Source organism: Nematostella vectensis, chromosome 14, assembly GCF_932526225.1.
Source record: "Nematostella vectensis chromosome 14, jaNemVect1.1, whole genome shotgun sequence".
NCBI lineage: Eukaryota > Metazoa > Cnidaria > Anthozoa > Actiniaria > Edwardsiidae > Nematostella > Nematostella vectensis.
Genome location: NC_064047.1, coordinates 11,359,765 through 11,379,109, shown reverse-complemented (window position 1 = coordinate 11,379,109; position 19,345 = coordinate 11,359,765). Strand labels below are relative to the sequence as shown.

At 38.7% G+C, this 19,345-nt stretch overlaps 1 protein-coding gene across 1 annotated transcript; it reads right to left on the bottom strand.

The window, feature by feature from the left end:
- Nucleotides 1-662: 662 nt before the first annotated feature.
- Nucleotides 663-19,263, bottom strand: LOC5501730 (pre-mRNA-splicing factor CWC22 homolog). Its single transcript, XM_048721597.1, has 28 exons — nucleotides 19,080-19,263; nucleotides 18,955-19,000; nucleotides 18,336-18,400; nucleotides 17,981-18,025; nucleotides 17,569-17,906; nucleotides 16,930-16,993; nucleotides 13,562-13,625; nucleotides 13,400-13,464; nucleotides 13,177-13,270; nucleotides 12,529-12,603; nucleotides 11,227-11,280; nucleotides 10,300-10,374; nucleotides 10,142-10,202; nucleotides 9,635-9,738; nucleotides 8,977-9,079; nucleotides 8,689-8,751; nucleotides 8,213-8,308; nucleotides 7,475-7,559; nucleotides 6,910-6,970; nucleotides 6,055-6,132; nucleotides 5,594-5,653; nucleotides 4,933-5,025; nucleotides 4,435-4,481; nucleotides 3,830-3,910; nucleotides 2,960-3,061; nucleotides 2,609-2,724; nucleotides 1,903-1,969; nucleotides 663-1,279 (listed from the first exon to the last, which is right to left on the bottom strand). Exons 1-28 carry the CDS (start codon nucleotides 19,088-19,090, stop codon nucleotides 1,204-1,206), a joined length of 2,289 nt encoding a protein of 762 aa, XP_048577554.1. The 5' UTR covers nucleotides 19,091-19,263; the 3' UTR covers nucleotides 663-1,203.
- Nucleotides 19,264-19,345: the final 82 nt, after the last annotated feature.

The window sequence follows — 19,345 nt, the reverse complement described above, 5'->3', positions numbered from 1 at the left end:
GTGACATCCGTAGTCAGTAGCAACATGTAAACATTACGTAAGTCACGGTAGCCCAAGGGTAACCGACTGGCACACCCACATAGTAAGGTCGTCCCTCGTACACCCATTGGTTAAACCCTTATCCAAACAGTGCTAAAAGCCCTTTGGGATGTCAGTGTCAGTTATCCTAAAGGACATGCCGTCTTAGTAGCATATAAATATGGGTGCGTACCGAAGCCCCAACACACACCAAAAACTCACTTAACAACTTGAAGAGACACCTGTAAGACAATACTTGTAGACACCAGATGTTGTAAAGATTTTGTAACAGCGAACAAGTAAAAACCGGTACCTCCCCCAGCCAAGCGGGTCATAGCCGTTTTCTCACAAGTGGTCAGAGAGAGTCATAGCCGCTTGTTACATGTGGTTAGAGAACCAAAAAGTATAGCTGTTACAATACCTTGGGGGCGAATGTGGGACAGATGGTTAGCCCAGGAAGTTTAAAGAAAGTTAGCATCCTTATTATTGGCAAGCTGGAAGAACCAGCGTACTTTGCGAGCGCTCCCAAAGGTCACCCACGAGTAACTAATTTTCCTGGAGGATTTTCATGACGGGAAAAGGGGCGCTGTTTCCTCGAGCATGCCTGCTTGGCCATTTCCACAAGTGTTCACTGTAAGTATTTGCGAGACTCATAATCAGATTTTATTTCATAGTTACAAAGTTGTCCAGTACAGTTTTCAAGAAACACATAATGTAAAATACATTTATATAAAAGAGAACATTCTATATACAAAGACTTGTTACAGTGCCACTGTCGCAATCATGAGTGCTTGTTATTCAGGAGTACAAAAAAACCCTGTAGAAGAGATTTCTTGGAACATCGAGTGCCGAAGATGACGGCACCACACAGGGCGTGTGTTCTCAGTATTTCCGAGAAAAGTCCGGTTTATAGTTCTTTACGATATAGTAAACGTCTGTCTTCATTTTCGTGCATCCCAAATTCATCGCAAAAATAAACATAACGCGACCCTCTGTAAGACTTTGGCTTTACAATCTGCCTTTGTGTGAACTCGACTTCATCTCACTCTGTGTGACCGTTGCTCTGCGTTCTGCCCATGTGTGAACTCGACTTTATCTCACTCTGTGTGACCGTTGCTCTGCGTTCTGCCCATGTGTGAACTCGACTGTATTTCACTGTGTGGCCGTGGCTATGCCTTCGGTCCTTCACCTTCGGTGTTTGTGGCTGCTCTTAGCTTTTTTGCGAGACTTCCTCGGAGAAGGCCTCTCCCGGTGACTTCGACTGAAACCAACGGCATATGTAGAATGATCAAAATCGTCAGCGACATACGACAATGCTATTATGCCTGGTGCACATAACGACATGGGCGCGCGCACACTTATTTTCGTATGTTCAAGTGTGAATGGTTTGACATTTTGACATAAGCCCAACATAACGACATGAACATAACGACAAAAGAGAAAAAAAAATGTTTTTTTTTTATGTCATTATGTCCATTTCGTTATGTCGGGCTTAAAGTAGTGCGCGCGCCTATGTTGTTGTGTGCAATATGCATTAGCGACACACGACGGAACTATTAAGCGACAAACTACAATATACATCAGTCGACCGTTTAATTGGAGGGTTTTGGCCTTCTTAGAGCTTTTAGCGTTTAAGGACGCAGAAACCTCAGACAAGGAAGCTAGACAGGACGAGAAGAAGGGACGTTCTCTATTCAAATTTACAAAAATGAACATTTTTCTTGGGTTTTGCGTGTTTGATCTGAATCTGTTGAATAAATCTGGATCCACCCAAACAAATGTATATTGTACTTAGAGTTCTAATGCAGGTATTCCGTTTTTTTGCTTATCTCAGTTCTTATTTTCCATCGTGCCCTCTGTAAGTGTCTTATTCTAGCAACAAACCTCTTCTGTTTCTTCCGGCTCCTTCTCCTCTCTTCCTCCGAGTCCTCAGATTCACTCGAACTCTCCTCTGCAACAACCACAGCAAGGTCAAGGTCACTAGTGCACTAGAGCCGTTTGTGGAGTTCGAAAATTATCCACTGCGATTTGCGTCGAGACTTCCTCAGGGGTGGCCGCGCATTAAAGCCGCATTGTCACCAGTTTACTTCCGGTCGATTTCCTAACAATATCCGTTGTTTTCTAATGGAAAACGCGAAAAATATTTCAAAATGTTGAAAGCAGTGTGTCTATTGGAAGTTTCTTTGAGGATGTTATTGATAATTTAGAGCGGATGGCCTGTTAAATATCTCGGATTCTAATAGATTCTTTTGTCTTTTAACGGTTGAGGTTTCCGTCGGATCTCCGGAAGTAAACTGGTGACAATGCGGCTTTAATACAAACAGCAGTAATATTTATTTTTTATCTAAGGGCCAAACGGAATAAGTTGAATGTACTGAGAGTAACATACGTGATAACCCCGGTTGTTTTCATTTAACTACCCCATTAAAGAAACATATAAACCCATTTCGCGCTTGAAATAGGTGTATACTATAGCAGGAATATGCCAGAACTGTTGCCTTGACACTTTGTCTTTTTTCAACAGACAGGTGCAAAACAATTACGTGATGTTATGCAAGCGCATCACTTCAGAACAAACTAGTGGTCAAACCTTCGCTAGAGCTGTCCGAATCGCTGTCCGAGTCACTGTCCGAATCGCTTGACTCGGCGCGTTTCTGGGCCATGATGACTTTGGGGGCGTTCTTGAGGTGTTCACGGAGCTCATCCCTGCAACAAACAAAATCTATTCACTACGGATAGCCACAGAATTCCTTAAATTCGGCGTCAAATATATAGAAAAATGTTTTAAATAGCCCGCCCTCCGATGCATCGACTCATTTTCGAGTCCTGAAGAGTAGTTACTCGTAGTAGTTACTCGTAGTAGTTACCGACTAATCCCCAACGAGTATAGACTCATTTTCGAAGAGTATTGACTCACCCCCGAAACAAACAGTCAACTTACGTCACTCCGCCTAAGCCAATAGAAGTAAAGAAATTGATGGAGAATCGCGTGTTCCGTGGGTTGTCGCGTGGAAAGATACCCTCGAAGTACATGGTAAAGAAACTGAAACAAAATCAGCACTGTTAGACTACAAACAAGTAGAACAAGTCAGCAAATCTGACAGACAGCGGTTGATCTGTTGGAAATTATTGACGAAAGTTCGCAGAACATTGAAAACCGCAGTAAGTACATCTATTTCAAATAACTTTGAACCAGTGAACCGTGCACCAGTCATCAAGGAAACATGTGTCATGTTTGCCAGGTTTAATAAACAACACATACAGTTGATGACTTGGGAATATTTGCACGGCTTATCAGAAAAGAAACAGAGGACTTAGTAACCATTAATGCATCGTAGCTTATTAAACGTGATACGCATGGTAAACTCAGGCAGATCCTTTGTTAAGCATTGCCACCAGTTTACTTCCGGTCGATAACGTAACATTCCCCGATTATTTTTAAACGGAAAACGCGAAAACTCTTTCAAAATTGTAAAAGCAGTCTGTCTGTTGGAGGTTTCTTTTGAGGATGTGACTGATAATTTAGAGCGGATGACCTGTTAAACAGCGCGGATTCTAATAGATTCTTAATCTGGTCGGTTGAGGTTTCCGTCGGTCCTCCGGAAGTAAACTGGTGACATTGACGCTTGTGTCATCAACCCATAAGCAGGATACTTAGCAGCTCTCTACTTATCCTGCTTCTTCGCTCATTCTCTCAAAATAGCACTAGCAGCACTAAGTTCCACTATACCTACTATTTTTACCACTCCTTCACTAAGCATACCTCCATACCTTGCAATGATCCACAGAATCAGTAGTGCAGAGTACTTACGGGTCTTTAAGTCGCTCGTTCAGTTTCGGCATTCCCATGTACTCAGCCAGTTCTTGGAATAGGATCTTGATAAACACACGGCTGCAACATAACGGATGTGTCAATAAAGAAATCAGGCAAGTATAAGTGGAGAAGCTCAAAATCTGCTCCTCGGTAAGTTTTCTTTCCTCTTGTTAGCCAAACCTTTGTTAATTGTTTTCAATCAATATTGGAAGAAAAATTATCAGAAGAAATCTCAAAATATAAGCCTAAAAATAAAGTATTTTATTCCCAATTCAAAGAGAAATATCGCAAAAGCTTTCTTAAAACGGCAATTAGAAATGGTGCTTTCTTAAACTTTGGACTTTGCTGCTAGACGACAACATGGCGGTAGACAGAGGCTCTCTGATGTTGGAGATTACAAAATAATGATTTCCATCGGGTTATTCAACAAGATGTTCAGTTAATTTTTGCCAAATATCATTACTAATATAGTATCAGACTTCAATCATGCATGACTTATATTTTTATTCAATTATTTGACTTGGTATCGTGGAAGATCACTTGAAAATAGACCTTTGCATTTTCAGATGATAACACCAAAAGGAGTTAAGACTGCTTATTACCTTGACGAAGTAGTGTCTTCTTCGTTCAACTTGATACAATCCAGCGCCTAAAATGTATAAATATAAGGGACGACGTTGTTTTTCAAGAAGACAATTAAAAGTCATGTCAATATGGGATATAAACCCGTAAGGAGAGGTTAAAATAGGAATGCTTATCAACAAAACACAAAAAGTATAAGGAGACGGGGCCAGCATCGCAAAGAAGACCAAACTGGAGAAGAAGGCCTTTAAAGGTAAGGAAACTACATAAAAATTGTCATTCAACATATCAGACACAACATGAGCAAATATGGGGTATTGTTTTAGAAAACCAGTATTGTGTTCTATAAAAAAAAACAATGTCCTTTAACACTGTCTTCAAATATGTGGTAGTAGTTAATAGGTAGTAAAACTGGTTTATTGTTCTACAGAAAACACTATTTTCAACATTGTTATCTCTGGTATTTGTGTCTGGACATTACAGTACTCGATGGCACTGTTGTGGTGAAGGGCACTTACAGTCCATGGGATGGCGTCTGTGTAGAGCAAGTGTGCAAAGAACTTGGCGACATTCCTTAGCTTGTTGGTCTCCAGCCTGTGTATGGTACCGTACTGTAGACAGAGATGTCAATAAGCTTCTATACACAAAAATAATAACAACATATACCTACATGCACCTATATCAGATTAGACAAGAAGAATCAGACAAGAAGAATCCATGTGTTGCAACCCGCAGTTCTTCGTGGGTATCAAACTATTAAGCACATAAGCATAAACAACAACAAATTCACGTTCGGAAAGTTGTAGCATTCTTGTTTATGTGTAAACGTGGCTTTTAGAGAGGGGGATTCAGTCATTTACATGTTAACCATGAACCACTGCGAGTTACAAAACATGGATTCTCCAATGAACCTCACTATACATACGTATATTTCTATCCACATGCCTATTATATACCAAAAGCTGGTAGTCAACTTTGCCAACATGTCTTCTTTATTAAAACGTATTCACAGCTCAGACTTATAATAAAAAACTGAAATGTTTGACAAACATTTGACAGAGTCGACTACCAATACAATTTCTCCTGTAATATTTGATACGTTATAAGTAAAGCTGCGCTAGTTTAGTAGTAGGATTGATTGAAATTCACCGGGATTCATTCGAATTTAAATGCACTCACCTGCTCTTGGAAAAGCCGAACATACTCGTCAATGTATTCTTTCTTCAGATTACAAAACCTCTAGAAAAAAGAAAGAAAGACAGGTTTGAAAAATAATTCTGACATTGTAGAGTACTGGTCATAAAAAATAACTTACCGATAAGACTCAGGAAAATAACCGGAGAAAACATTGTTATTTATTTATATGTATGAAAGATAGGCACCCTTTAGTTATTATGTGTGATGGTATAAAGGGCCCTACGTAAAATAATCAGTAAAAGCGTTAAATATAATGATACAAAGATTAAAATTGTTCGTCCGTTAAATTAGCCAATCACAGTGTGCGTACTATCCTAGCCAAGCTAAATCAGCCAATCACAGCGTTTATACTATCCTAGCCATATGATAATTGGATTTTTCTATTCCGGGTGAAAGTTTCACTCCCTGGAAAGCGACCGAACTTCACTAATCAATAACGTTACCTGGGCAAGAAGGCCAAAGAACTTCTCGTAGGATCTTTGCTGGGCACAGCAATCGATTATCATGACACAAAACTCATTCTGTAAGAAATGATAATAAATGGCAACGGAACGGCAAATTATCACAAAAGAAGTCATGAGGTTTTTGCTGGGCATGCTATCTAAACATGTTTAGTACACTTGCGCCATTCACATTTCACATACGCAAGCACAAACTTACATCCAGGAACCAAAACGAAAACACACTCACAAAATACAATTAAAAATGAAGCTTTAAAGTTTACTTGAAGAACTAATACTGAAACCATCTTTCTCTGACCATGTACAGAACACTTAATCTAACTTATTTATGCAGATTCGTACAAATGCTATTGTTTGCTGTGTAAGGTCAGAGAGAATGTTCGATAGAGCTCTACTCTTCATTGAATTTTATCCCCGCTCAGCACTAGTTCAAAACAAACAAGGCTGTAAAATACTAATTTTCTTTGGTTGCGAAGTTCAGAAAAAAATGTCGATAAAACATTCAACTGTTAAAGACAAATATCAAAACACTGAGTAAAAAGTGAATTGAAGTGAATAAAAATACCAAAGTTTCAAAAAACAAACATACAGACAAACGATTTGTGCCTGAATACGCGTATTTATATATCACATACATATTTTCTTGTACTGTACGCTTGATTTGTGGACGGTGATGATCACGTGACAGGGTTCGTCATTCTCCTCTACTAACTATACTATTGCAATGTCCCTCTACGCTTCAGTATTTGTCATTGATTGAGGGATACAATAAAATATATACATTGCCTGCCTAGAGTCGAACAAGAAATTGAATTACTGTGCATACAGTCAGCTTACCAGCTGATCCGGTTTCATCTGCAACTTCAATAGCTTATGCGCACATTCCTCATAGTCAAGACTGGCAACAAAAAGCATTAACACAGGCTAGTATCAAGGGCGGATTTAGAAGTTCCAGGGGAAAGGAGGTGAATCAAGGGTTTTAAGGAGGAGGTCCGGATTCATCATGTCCCGTGGATTTCCTTACATTTCTGGTTATTTTTAAGCCTAATATCTGAAAATAGGGGGGGGGGTAGCTTGGCCAATCCATAGATCCCCCCTGACTGTAATCAAGGATATCTTTGAACTGCATATTCTTTAGTAATTGCATCAGTTTTACAGTGTAATGTAAAAAAAATGGTCCGCTAAATGGGTAAACGCCCCCCCCCTGCTCAAAATCCTGGCTACGAGCCTGAAACTTTTATTCTCGTGTGCTGATTGGCTAATAAGAGTTTAAACAGACAAGAAGTGGTCAACAAGACTGAGGAATTTACTGCATTTCTTTGCACAGTAGCTATTTGGGCAGCAGGTTATTTGTGACTCATTGGGTCTTCCATATGGGTCCCCAAAAGGTGATGGGCCATACCTGGATTGTATTGTGAGGTAGATGGTTCGGCGTAAGGCAACAAGGTTTGTCTCTGTCTGGTCAATAATGTCCATCTCGCTGTCCTCTACAAGTAAGGAAGCAGTTATGCCTGGAGCACTTGTGACATGACGACATAATGACATAGGTCCATGCACCCTTTTGTTCATATGTTCATATTCATATGTAAGTGTGAATGGTTAGGCATTTTGACATAAGCCCAACATAACAGACATGAACATGACGAAAAAGACATGTTTTTTTCTTTTTTGTCATTATCTTCATGTCGTTATGTTGGGCTTAAAAGAGTGTGCACGCCTATGTTATGTCACTAGTGTGCACTAGGCATAAGCAAATAGAGCGTTAAAGCACATATATATTACAAACAATGTTAGGATGCTCTGTGGGAATAACTTACTACCCATTACTTTCGAGTCAGTGAAATTTTGTGAATTTCAATATTTTCAAAAATTCGCTGATTAAAGTGGATGGGTGAACTATAAATCGTTTATAAACTTTCTGGATAAACGTTGTCTTTCTAGTATTCTAGTATTCAATAATACTCAGCACAACATAACAGTTTTGATGATTAAAGAAAAAAAAAAGCTAAAATTAGCACTTCAAAATCACGAAATTTTGAAATAATGAAAATTAATTGCAGTAGATAGTGACTAAAGGTTATTCAATGTTTGCATGGACTTTAAAAAAAAGTACTAAATACATACACTATATTACACAAACCTTTTTCCTGACTTCCTTCTCCCTCCTCTTCACTAACATCTTCATCATCGTCATCATCCTCTGATGATTCATCTGAATCATCTTCTCCAAGAATTTCTGATGCAAAAGAGAATGAACAACAATTAAACATTATTTTTAGGTGTGAAATGCGGTCTTCTCAATATAAAACTGTAATGGTAAAGTCAGCTTGTGTGTGGTCTTGTACAAGCAGTGTTGGAGAGGAACCTTTCACAGAAAAATTGTGTTAAAATGTGTTAAAAGCCTGAGAAGAGTATGTGAAATCCACACGTTTATTCACAGGTTTCTCACTGGAATTCACATGTCCCACTCCAGTAGTGAAATTTAACCATCAGGAGGTCCTAGGCATGTACAGTAGGAGCAGGGACTGGAATTAATTGGGATGATGATTGTAATGGTGGCATGTCTGCAGCGTTTGAAAAAACACAAATTTTTTTAAAGTGTTTTAGTATCTTTACCTTGTTTGATTTCCTTGTACTTCTCTTCGTTTTCAAGAAAGTTCTCATCAAACTTAAATATATCTGTGAAATATATCAAAGAGCTTTTAGAGCTATGTAGCTAATTCATGCAATGATTATTGTGTAAAAGACAAATTAATACAAGAATTTTCAAAATATTCATCTAAGAACATCATCTATCTAACATCAAAGAATATCATCTATTTTGCTGGGTTGACAACATGGCCATGGGGACCCTAAAGCAGTCACAATATGATATTATCACAAGAAGCTGGTCCCTGAACTTACTAAGTATCTCCTCGGCATTCCCCGCTTCCTCAAGTCTCAGTAGATGGGTGATCTGGTCTTCCTCCTCTACAAGGTCAAGCCCCTCTGGGATGGTCACATGGTCCTACACAAGACATCACTTTTACATTAATAGAATAACAAACTAAGACAGTAAAGACTGTCACATGTAAGCTTTTCTCTTGCAACTTGTCATCACATGGTCCTGTCCTCCAAAAGACATCACTATTACATAAATAGAACTACAAACTAAGAGAGAAAGACTGTCACATGGGCAAATGGGCTTTCGTTAGAAGTGAATAATTTCCTTTTGCAGTACTAACTTATACCAGCTTAAAAATATTGAATACAATAACAAATTGAAAAAACAAATTGAAGAAAATAACATATCATGAGGACCTCTCAGTATGATGGGTACGTTTTTACCTTTTTCCAAATTTCCATTCAGCATTACAAGATAATATCAGATAATAAACTGACATTGATTCTTATTTCATCTCTAACATAGACTTTAAAAGCTCTTTTACAGTTGCACAAATGCAATAAAATTAGAGAAAGAGTATGACAAATTACCAATAGAGAAATCTCACTTCATCAAGTCTGAAAAACAGAAAGGACTATCTGTTTTTCAGACTTGGATATAAGAGAAAGTCTGTGATACCTTGAATCCATCTTTCCTGACGGCAAACATGACCTCAATCATGTACTCGACTCGTCTCTCTATCTCACCGCTATGAAGGATGCTGCGCAGACGCTCAAACACAGCTGAAACATCAATGATATTTTGGGTATGGATAAACATGTTTCACTGAAGTGGTTCAACAGACACTAGTACGGTAAAACTGCCTTAACATGTGACTGAATTTACTGATAGGTAAATATAGACAATGATTGCTCCATGGAAAGTATTTCCCCCTTGTTCAATGTTCAGAAATAAATATTTAATAGATTGTAAAAGCAGGCCTCATCTAAACACATTGAACTTTATAGACTCTTAAGCAATAACGGTACTTGAGTGAGCGACTGTACATCTACTGTACATACCACGTACACTACTCAAGCAATTATGGTATTTGAGTGAGCGACTGTACATCTACTATACCTACCATGTACACTACTCAAGCAATTATGGTTTTTGAGTGAGCGACTGTACATCTACTGTACCTACCATGTACCCCTCTTGGAGACACCTCTGTCAATTTCATACCACATTCTTTTAGAAACCCAATCTAGAGGTAAGATGTTTATTTGATAAGTCTTGGAATGGCATTAGGAAATATGTGGCGAATTTATGTTGCTTTTGATGTGAATAGGCAAGCAACTTACAGCAACTTCCACACTGTCATCTGTGGGTTTGTGGAGCAGCAAGGTCAATATCTCTAGTGCCAAGATTTCATGAGCCTAATATCAACACAAACAAATGTAAGTTTAGTTTACTGGAAACTAATTATTAGCAACTCCAATTCCTGATTTCTAAGGATATATATCAACTACAAGTACATATATCAACTACAAGTACATGTGTCTACAAGTAGGTACATGTGTATGGCATTTCAGTGGAACATTAACCGTGGTCATGTTACACAGTGGCCACTTGACTGGCGTCCCCCTGTTAGGATGGACACTTATGGGACCTATTAAACCGTCGATCAATGTTGTTATCGAAATTGGGTGCTTTTAAAATCACTGGTTAATTTTTTTTTCAATTGTTATTAACCGCAAACTTTGAGCCACATTATTTAAATAACACCCAACAAATAGTACATGGAAAGAAGTATAAGGCTTCGGACAAATGCTGTTTGTCCTAATGTGTTTATTTGCATACATTTGCATTTGTGTTGATTTGCATACATTTGCATTTGGATCAGTACGTGAAAAAAACCCAGTATATGTGCTATTCTAATAACTACATTTTAAGGAGATTTACATGTTAACAAAATGTACAACTAATATGCAATGCGACAGAATTTTGCACATCATTTTTTCACAACAAGGTATAATAACCAACACTGAAAATAACAAAACCTGTTGGTTTTTACACATTTCATGTATTTTGAAATGTCTTATATGTTTTGCTTTCTCCCAGGAGCAATAATAAGAGATGATAAGCCTCTGGGGTATGTAAGGGCATAAGGGTAGATCTCAAATGATTCACTCTTTTGTTCCTCACAGGGCTAATAATAAAAAGGATTAGCCTCTGGGGTATATTGGGGCGGCTTATGAGGTTCATCTGAGGTGATTCACAACACTCACCACTTGCTGGTTTACCAAGTGTGCTACAAATCGGCTAGTAGTCAAGCATACAGTCTGAAATAACACAAAAGTGCACAAAGATAACATATTGAAAGACAGCAAGTGCAATAAAAAATCTTAAAGCCCCATTGGCAACCAAAGCGATTGTTGTTGTTTTGAAATAGTGCCATTGTCTTGGGAGCAATTTGATTGGAGGACTATAATAGGCATAATTATTCACTACCTACACGTGGTGCGTGTTTCATCTTGTTTTCACCGGTGAAGAAAGCCATTTTTTAGGAAGACAAGAACATAACGTAACGAAGAAACGACCAAGCAATGCGTGCTTCAGGATAAGGATCATTGACAAATAAAGATTGATGTAATCGGAAAAGATGTTGGTTTATTCCATGCGATCACTCAAACTCAAAACTATTCTTTGTTTCATCACTGATAAGTACTATAACCTGCAATTAAAACTCTAGGTTAATAACAATGAAGCGAGAAGTTCGAGGAGACTATATGCCGAACACATAGGAAGTATATATTTTGCTGCTATGATTTGCAAATTCAACTCACGGCAAACTTCTACATGTTGTTTGTTTCTCTTGCATTTTCAGGGTTGCATCGAGGCTCACCTTTGAATCGAACCTGCTATTTTCATTTCCTCTGTATGTGAATGAGTGTGAAAAACTTTGACTTCCAGGAGAACTAAACCCAAATTCCTTTGTAGTCGTTGTGATTGTTATCATGCAATGCGTGCAATATTCATTATAGGCAAGATACTGGCATCGACACAAAAGCAAAAAAAAAAGCCAGAATGTTTTTATCTTGTGTTAAATATACTCATAAAATGCAAAAGGAATTCTGTATTGTTCTTGGACGTCAGTGAACAATTAATACAAGTTTCACGAACCTTTTTGAATGCTTCAATTTCCCGCACCTTCGGCCTTCGGCTAGAGGTAGTAAAACTACCTCTAGCATAAATGCTAGCATATAGATAAATCTTAGAAAATCTTAGGTATTGTTGTAAAATGATACAGTTATAACTATTTAAAACTTTGAGCCGTATTTTGACAATTTTAACGCAATTTTAAAAATAATAGAAGAGGTTTCTTAAAAATTTGAAACAATTTGTAGACTCTCTATTTTAGCGCAGCGTTAAAACAGGGCCTTGGTCTGGTGTAGACTTGGTTGCTTATGGGCCTTTAACAAAATACATACAAAATACAACAAAATAGGCTTTCCAAATCAAACAACATATATATTTATATTTGGAACATTTATTGGTAATGCTAAAGAAGGCAGGACACAAACTCTCACTTTGTCATTTCTCCTATAAGCTCGGCGGAACTGCAAGATGAGACGTCTCAGGATCAACTCTCCATTTTTTGGGAACTGTTAATGAGAACAACAAAATAAGTTTACTAAAAAAGTTAAAAAAGCATGCATACAAGAGGACAATGTAGAAACAAATGAAGAAGAGCTTGTGCAGACATGGAACCAGAGAGAATTGAAAAGTGTAAACTAAAACAACATAGTGGCCTGGATAAAAGCATAATAGAGAAATTAAATAAACACTCCTGATGAGTAAAATTCCTGTGAATTTTACGGAATAGGCCTGTCTATCAAAGTAGCCATTATTTTGAGCTTTTCATTCCCTGCATCAAGCTCACGAAAGAGATTTTTTCTACTGCTAAAATGAGCTCCCAAGAATATAATATTTTGAAGGGTTACCGTCCACTAGGCAAATGAGCAATTTGGCAACCATTTAATGAGGACTTTCATCATAGCTCTATTTTCCAATATTGTCAAGTAGAGATAAATCACACTGGACAAACATACAGTACAGGTATTTTCCACACACACAAAAAAAACAACATTAAAAAAAAGCATCCTAAGGCATCAGGCAACCAGTTGCCAAACAAATACCAACAGTAGCCTAGCAACCTGGTTACCGGTATACTATACCTTGGTATTGATAATGGATACCAGGGCAGCATACACATGTGTGAAGGTGGGTGATGCGGCCTGAGCACGAATAACAGACTGAGCGAGAACACCCCTAAAACAGAATAATGAGAAATAATCAAGCTTTGACTCCCCAAGAAGCACATTCATTTGCCAAGGAGCTAATTACTCCTATAAACAGACAATAACAAAAATGGACTTTAGTGTTGCACAATCCTGTTACCTTCCTCTAACAATATTTTCTTGAAACAATTCCCTGACAATATGTCCAATATTGGAAATGTTCACCTAGTAAAGAGAATAATTCAAGTTTAAGTTAAGGACAAAACAGCTATTAAAGTTGCCTGTGTGGTTAACTACAAGAAGGAAAAATAGATGGACACACCTTATTAATAAGACCATTTATACTTTTTTTCAAAGCCTCCCAACTTAATCGTTGGTATGCCTCACTGAAAAATAAACACAAACATTTAACATCAAAAGAGGCTTAGATGGACAAAGCCACTGAAATAATACACACTTTATAAATGTGTTTGTTAACCATTGACAAACATTAATGAGCTGGCAAAACACAAAAACATTTTGATAAAACATAGACATTCACACTTTTTCTGCTACAGATACTGTATGTCAGAGATCAGATAGTCAATTGGATGAAAGCATGAAGCATGTGTAATGTCTGGTTTGATGTCTCTATATAGACCTTGGTTATCCTGACCACTCTTTTAAGCCCGCCATTCACATATGTTGACGGTTTCTATAAAGACCCTAGCTAAGCTGACCAATCTCTCTATCTCACCCATAACACGCATTGACCTTTCTGATACAGACCCTATCTAAACTGACCACTCTTTCTATCTCACCTATAACTTGCCTTGATGGTCCCGATACAGACCCTTGCTAAGATGACCACTCTCTCTATCTCATCTATAACTTCCTTGACAGTCCCGATACAGACCCTTGCTAAGATGACCACTCTCTCTATCTCACCCATAACATGCCTTGACAGTCCCGATACAGACCCTTGCTAAGATGACCACTCTCTCCATCTCATCCATAACATGCCTTGACAGTCCATATACAGAACCTTGCTAAGATGACCACTCTCTCTATCTCACCCATAACATGCCTTGATAGTCCCTATACAGACCCTTGCTAAGATGACCGCTCTCTCTATCTCATCCATAACATGCCTTGACAGTCCCGATACAGACCCTTGCTAAGATGACCACTCTCTCTATCTCTACCATAACATGCCTTGACAGTCCCGATACAGACCCTTGCTAAGATGACCACTCTCTCTATCTCTACCATAACATGCCTTGACAGTCCCTATACAGACCCTTGCTAAGATGACCACTCTCTCTATCTCTACCATAACATGCCTTGACAGTCCCGATACAGACCCTTGCTAAGATGACCACTCTCTCCATCTCATCCATAACATGCCTTGACAGTCCCGATACAGACCCTTGCTAAGTTGACCACTTTCTCTATCTCACCCATAACATGCCTTGACAGTCCCAATACAGACCCTTGCTAAGATGACCACTCTCTCTATCTCATCCATAACATGCCTTGACAGTCCCTATACAGACACTTGCTAAGATGACCACTCTCTCTATCTCATCCATAACATGCCTTGACAGTCCCTATACAGACCCTTGCTAAGATGACCGCTCTCTCTATCTCATCCATAACATGCCTTGACAGTCCCTATACAGACCCTTGCTAAGATGACCACTCTCTCTATCTCACCCATAACATGCCTTGACAGTCCCTATACAGACCCTTGCTAAGATGACCACTCTCTCTATCTCTACCATAACATGCCTTGACAGTCCCGATACAGACCCTTGCTAAGCTGACCACTCTCTCTATCTCATCCATAACATGGCTTGACAGTCCCTATACAGACCCTTGCTAAGATGACCACTCTCTCTATCTCACCCATAACATGCCTTGACAGTCCCTATACAGACCCTTGCTAAGATGACCGCTCTCTCTATCTCATCCATAACATGCCTTGACAGTTCCGATACAGACCCTTGCTAAGATGACCACTCTCTCGATCTCACCCATAACATGCCTTGACAGTCCCTATACAGACCCTTGCTAAGCTGACCACTCTCTCTATCTCATCCATAACATGCCTTGACAGTCCCGATACAGACCCTTGCTAAGATGACCACTCTCTCGATCTCACCCATAACATGCCTTGACAGTCCCTATACAGACCCTTGCTAAGATGACCACTCTCTCTATCTAACCCATAACATGCCTTGACAGTCCCTATACAGACCCTTGCTAAGATGACCACTCTCTCTATCTCACCCATAACATGCCTTGACAGTCCCGATACAGACCCTTGCTAAGATGACCACTCTCTCTAACTCACCCATAACATGCCTTGACAGTCCCGATACAGACCCTTGCTAAGATGACCACTCTCTCTATCTCACCCATAACATGCCTTGACAGTCCCTATACAGACCCTTGCTAAGATGACCACTCTCTCTATCTCACCCATAACATGCCTTGACAGTCCCTATACAGACCCTTGCTAAGATGACCACTCTCTCTATCTCATCCATAACATGCCTTGACAGTCCCTATACAGACCCTTGCTAAGATGACCACTCTCTCTATCTCACCCATAACATGCCTTGACAGTCCCGATACAGACCCTTGCTAAGATGACCACTCTCTCTATCTCACCCATAACATGCCTTGACAGTCCCTATACAGACCCTTGCTAAGATGACCACTCTCTCCATCTCATCCATAACATGCCTTGACAGTCCCTATACAGACCCTTGCTAAGATGACCACTCTCTCTATCTCATCCATAACATGCCTTGACAGTCCCTATACAGACCCTTGCTAAGATGACCACTCTCTCTATCTCATCCATAACATGCCTTGACAGTCCCTATACAGACCCTTGCTAAGATGACCACTCTCTCTATCTCATCCATAACATGCCTTGACAGTCCCGATACAGACCCTTGCTAAGATGACCACTCTCTCTATCTCATCCATAACATGCCTTGACAGTCCCTATACAGACCCTTGCTAAGATGACCACTCTCTCTATCTCATCCATAACATGCCTTGACAGTCCCTATACAGACCCTTGCTAAGGTGACCGCTCTCTCTATCTCATCCATAACATGCCTTGACAGTCCCTATACAGACCCTTGCTAAGATGACCACTCTCTCTATCTCACCCATAACATGCCTTGACAGTCCCTATACAGACCCTTGCTAAGATGACCACTCTCTCTATCTCACCCATAACATGCCTTGACAGTCCCTATACAGACCCTTGCTAAGATGACCACTCTCTCTATCTCACCCATAACATGCCTTGACAGTCCCTATACAGACCCTTGCTAAGATGACCACTCTCTCTATCTCACCCATAATATGCGTTGACAGTCCCTATACAGACCCTTGCTAAGATGACCACTCTCTCTATCTCATCCATAACATGGCTTGACAGTCCCGATACAGACCCTTGCTAAGATGACCACTCTCTCTATCTCATCCATAACATGCCTTGACAGTCCCGATACAGACCCTTGCTAAGATGACCACTCTCTCTATCTCATCCATAACATGCCTTGACAGTCCCGATACAGACCCTTGCTAAGATGACCACTCTCTCTATCTCACCCATAACATGCCTTGACAGTCCCGATACAGAACCTTGCTAAGATGACCACTATAGCCTGGCCTTAACTCTCATACCTGCTTTTGTCAGTAATACTCTGTTGCATCATTCTAAGTTTAGCAGGCGGGATATATGCACCTCCTAGAATAAAAATAAGTACAATTTTTAACTTGAAAGAACTGATAGTACCAAGACTTAGGACTAAGACTAGTATTAAGACATCATTTATATTCTGTATATTTTCTATTCTATAACAAACATCTGTCTGCTATAAAAAACCTATTGGCAAACAGTTTCATCATATTTAAATTTGTGAGTTGTACTACACACTTATATGGATCCAGCCTTATTTACTACTGTTTATGTAAACGTAACATTTAAACATATTTTTTTGTATAGACTAACAGTACATTTGCTTATTATCATCCTGGTATAGAAAACCAAAAATTCCTTAGCTTTGGATAAGAAAATATTGATAAGTTCACTCAATTCAATTTACTAACGAAAGCTAACGATCTAGACAACAAAGATGCAATATAAGAAAAAACATTTAGCTAAGAAGGTTAGAGCTGCATGTCTTCATTTTGTTTATTATGGTGAAAGTGTTCAAAGTTTTTTTGTCTGATACTTGGAATGAAGAGTTCTAAATTAGGAAATAAACACCAAATTCCCCTGTTGCGACCCAACTAGCTAAGGCAAGTATTTCTGGTATTGACCTGTTCGGGTTTGCAGGGGGGCCAAGTTATCTTTCTTCTCTTCCTCTTTCCCCTCAGTGGCCTTATCTTCATTTCGCTCCTCAATCTTTTCCTTTGAGTCATCGGGTATTCTTTTTTGTCTTTCTTCATCCTCACTTGAATTAGAGCCCCTTCGTTGACGTTTATCAGTCCTTTTTTGCCGACCAGAGTCAAGATTGACATCAGGGCGGTCCTCTGTCCGATAGTTGCGCCTTGTCTCACGCACATCATTGTCATCACGCTCCATCCTACGCCTTCTTCGCCCCTCGTTGTACTCATTTCTATGCTGATTCTCTTTATCCTCTCTTCTTTCTCTTCTCCTTTTATTGAATCATAAATGTATTAGTTATCATTTATTATTTTAAAATGTAAACAAATAGAATACTACAATTACCTGTCATAATCTCTCTCATTGGTCTTCTGATTCTCTTCTCTTCTCCTAGAAATAAAATAACAACACTTTATTCCACAAGTCTTGAGCATTCTAATAGAAACAGAATATTTATAATATTTTTGCCTATATAATTCCTGATAGGATAAGACAAACTAGGAGTGAAGAAGTATTCAATCCAAACTAACTCCAGCAATATTTTTGCACCATCTCTGTTGAATAACAAAAAGAATTATCCACAGATATTTAGTTATGTATGACTATGCAAGGTATGTACTGTATTTCTTACTTGACTACAAGAAAAATGCAGTTCTTTAGGTAATCAATCAAATTGCTTTCATAAGTACAGTAAACTCACTCTTTTCTCAAAGGTGATCTTGACCGTGATCTTGAGTGATGTTTCTTCATGGACTCTTTTGGTTTCTGTTGACAGAGAAACGCAACTTTACAAGGGCTACTTAGAAAAAAAGATTGACAAATAAGTATGGTAGTTGTTAAAGCTATCAATGTGGGAAACCTGAGATCAACTGAGCAAGGTTGATGACAAACATTTATAATAGACAAACATTTATAATAGACAAACATTTATAATAGACAAACATTTATAAAACAGTTAGAAAAACTTCAAGCTGTGGCACTTTCGTTTAAAAATACTTTTTTTCAACAAAAGGAAAATACTAGGTTAGGAGAGTAGAATTTTTCGCATCATTAGTCTCTATGATTAGGTATGAAAGAATGTAAGTAAGTAAAATTTTGTAAGTATAAGTAGAAATTTAATGTCAAAATTGTTTTGAAGGGTTCACGCGTTTAAATAGAATCACAACATAAGCTTTTGATTTCCCCCTATTTTATGTAATCTGAATTTCCCGTGAAGCGGAGAATTGTAAATCCAGCCCTAGACAAAATAAACATACTATGGTACATCTGTAGTTTTGATCTCTAACAAAAGATGAAATCGTTGTCGTTCGTCAAGTTACCTGAACAACGCTTCGAACACGAGACCCAACATCGCCATCGCTATCACTGAAAGTAACGATAAAACAATTACTAAACCACAATCATGGTTGACAGGGTAAATTTATCCATAAAGTATTATACTCACCTTTCAGACATAACTCGGGAATTTGGGTTTTGAAAACGTATAGTTTTCGTTTATTTTCCGGAGTTTTCGATTTACTCACGTTTAACCGAGCGACCTGGCCTTTGATAAAATGTAGAGCACAGGGTACCCAGTCAACACAGGGTACCCAAGACACAGTAATTCACGCATAAAAAAGCAGCTTCATTCATTGATTAGACTGAGACTGAGACACACAAAAAGAAAACAAAACAAAAGCGAATGAAATCTCAAAAAAGAGTTTGAGGTTA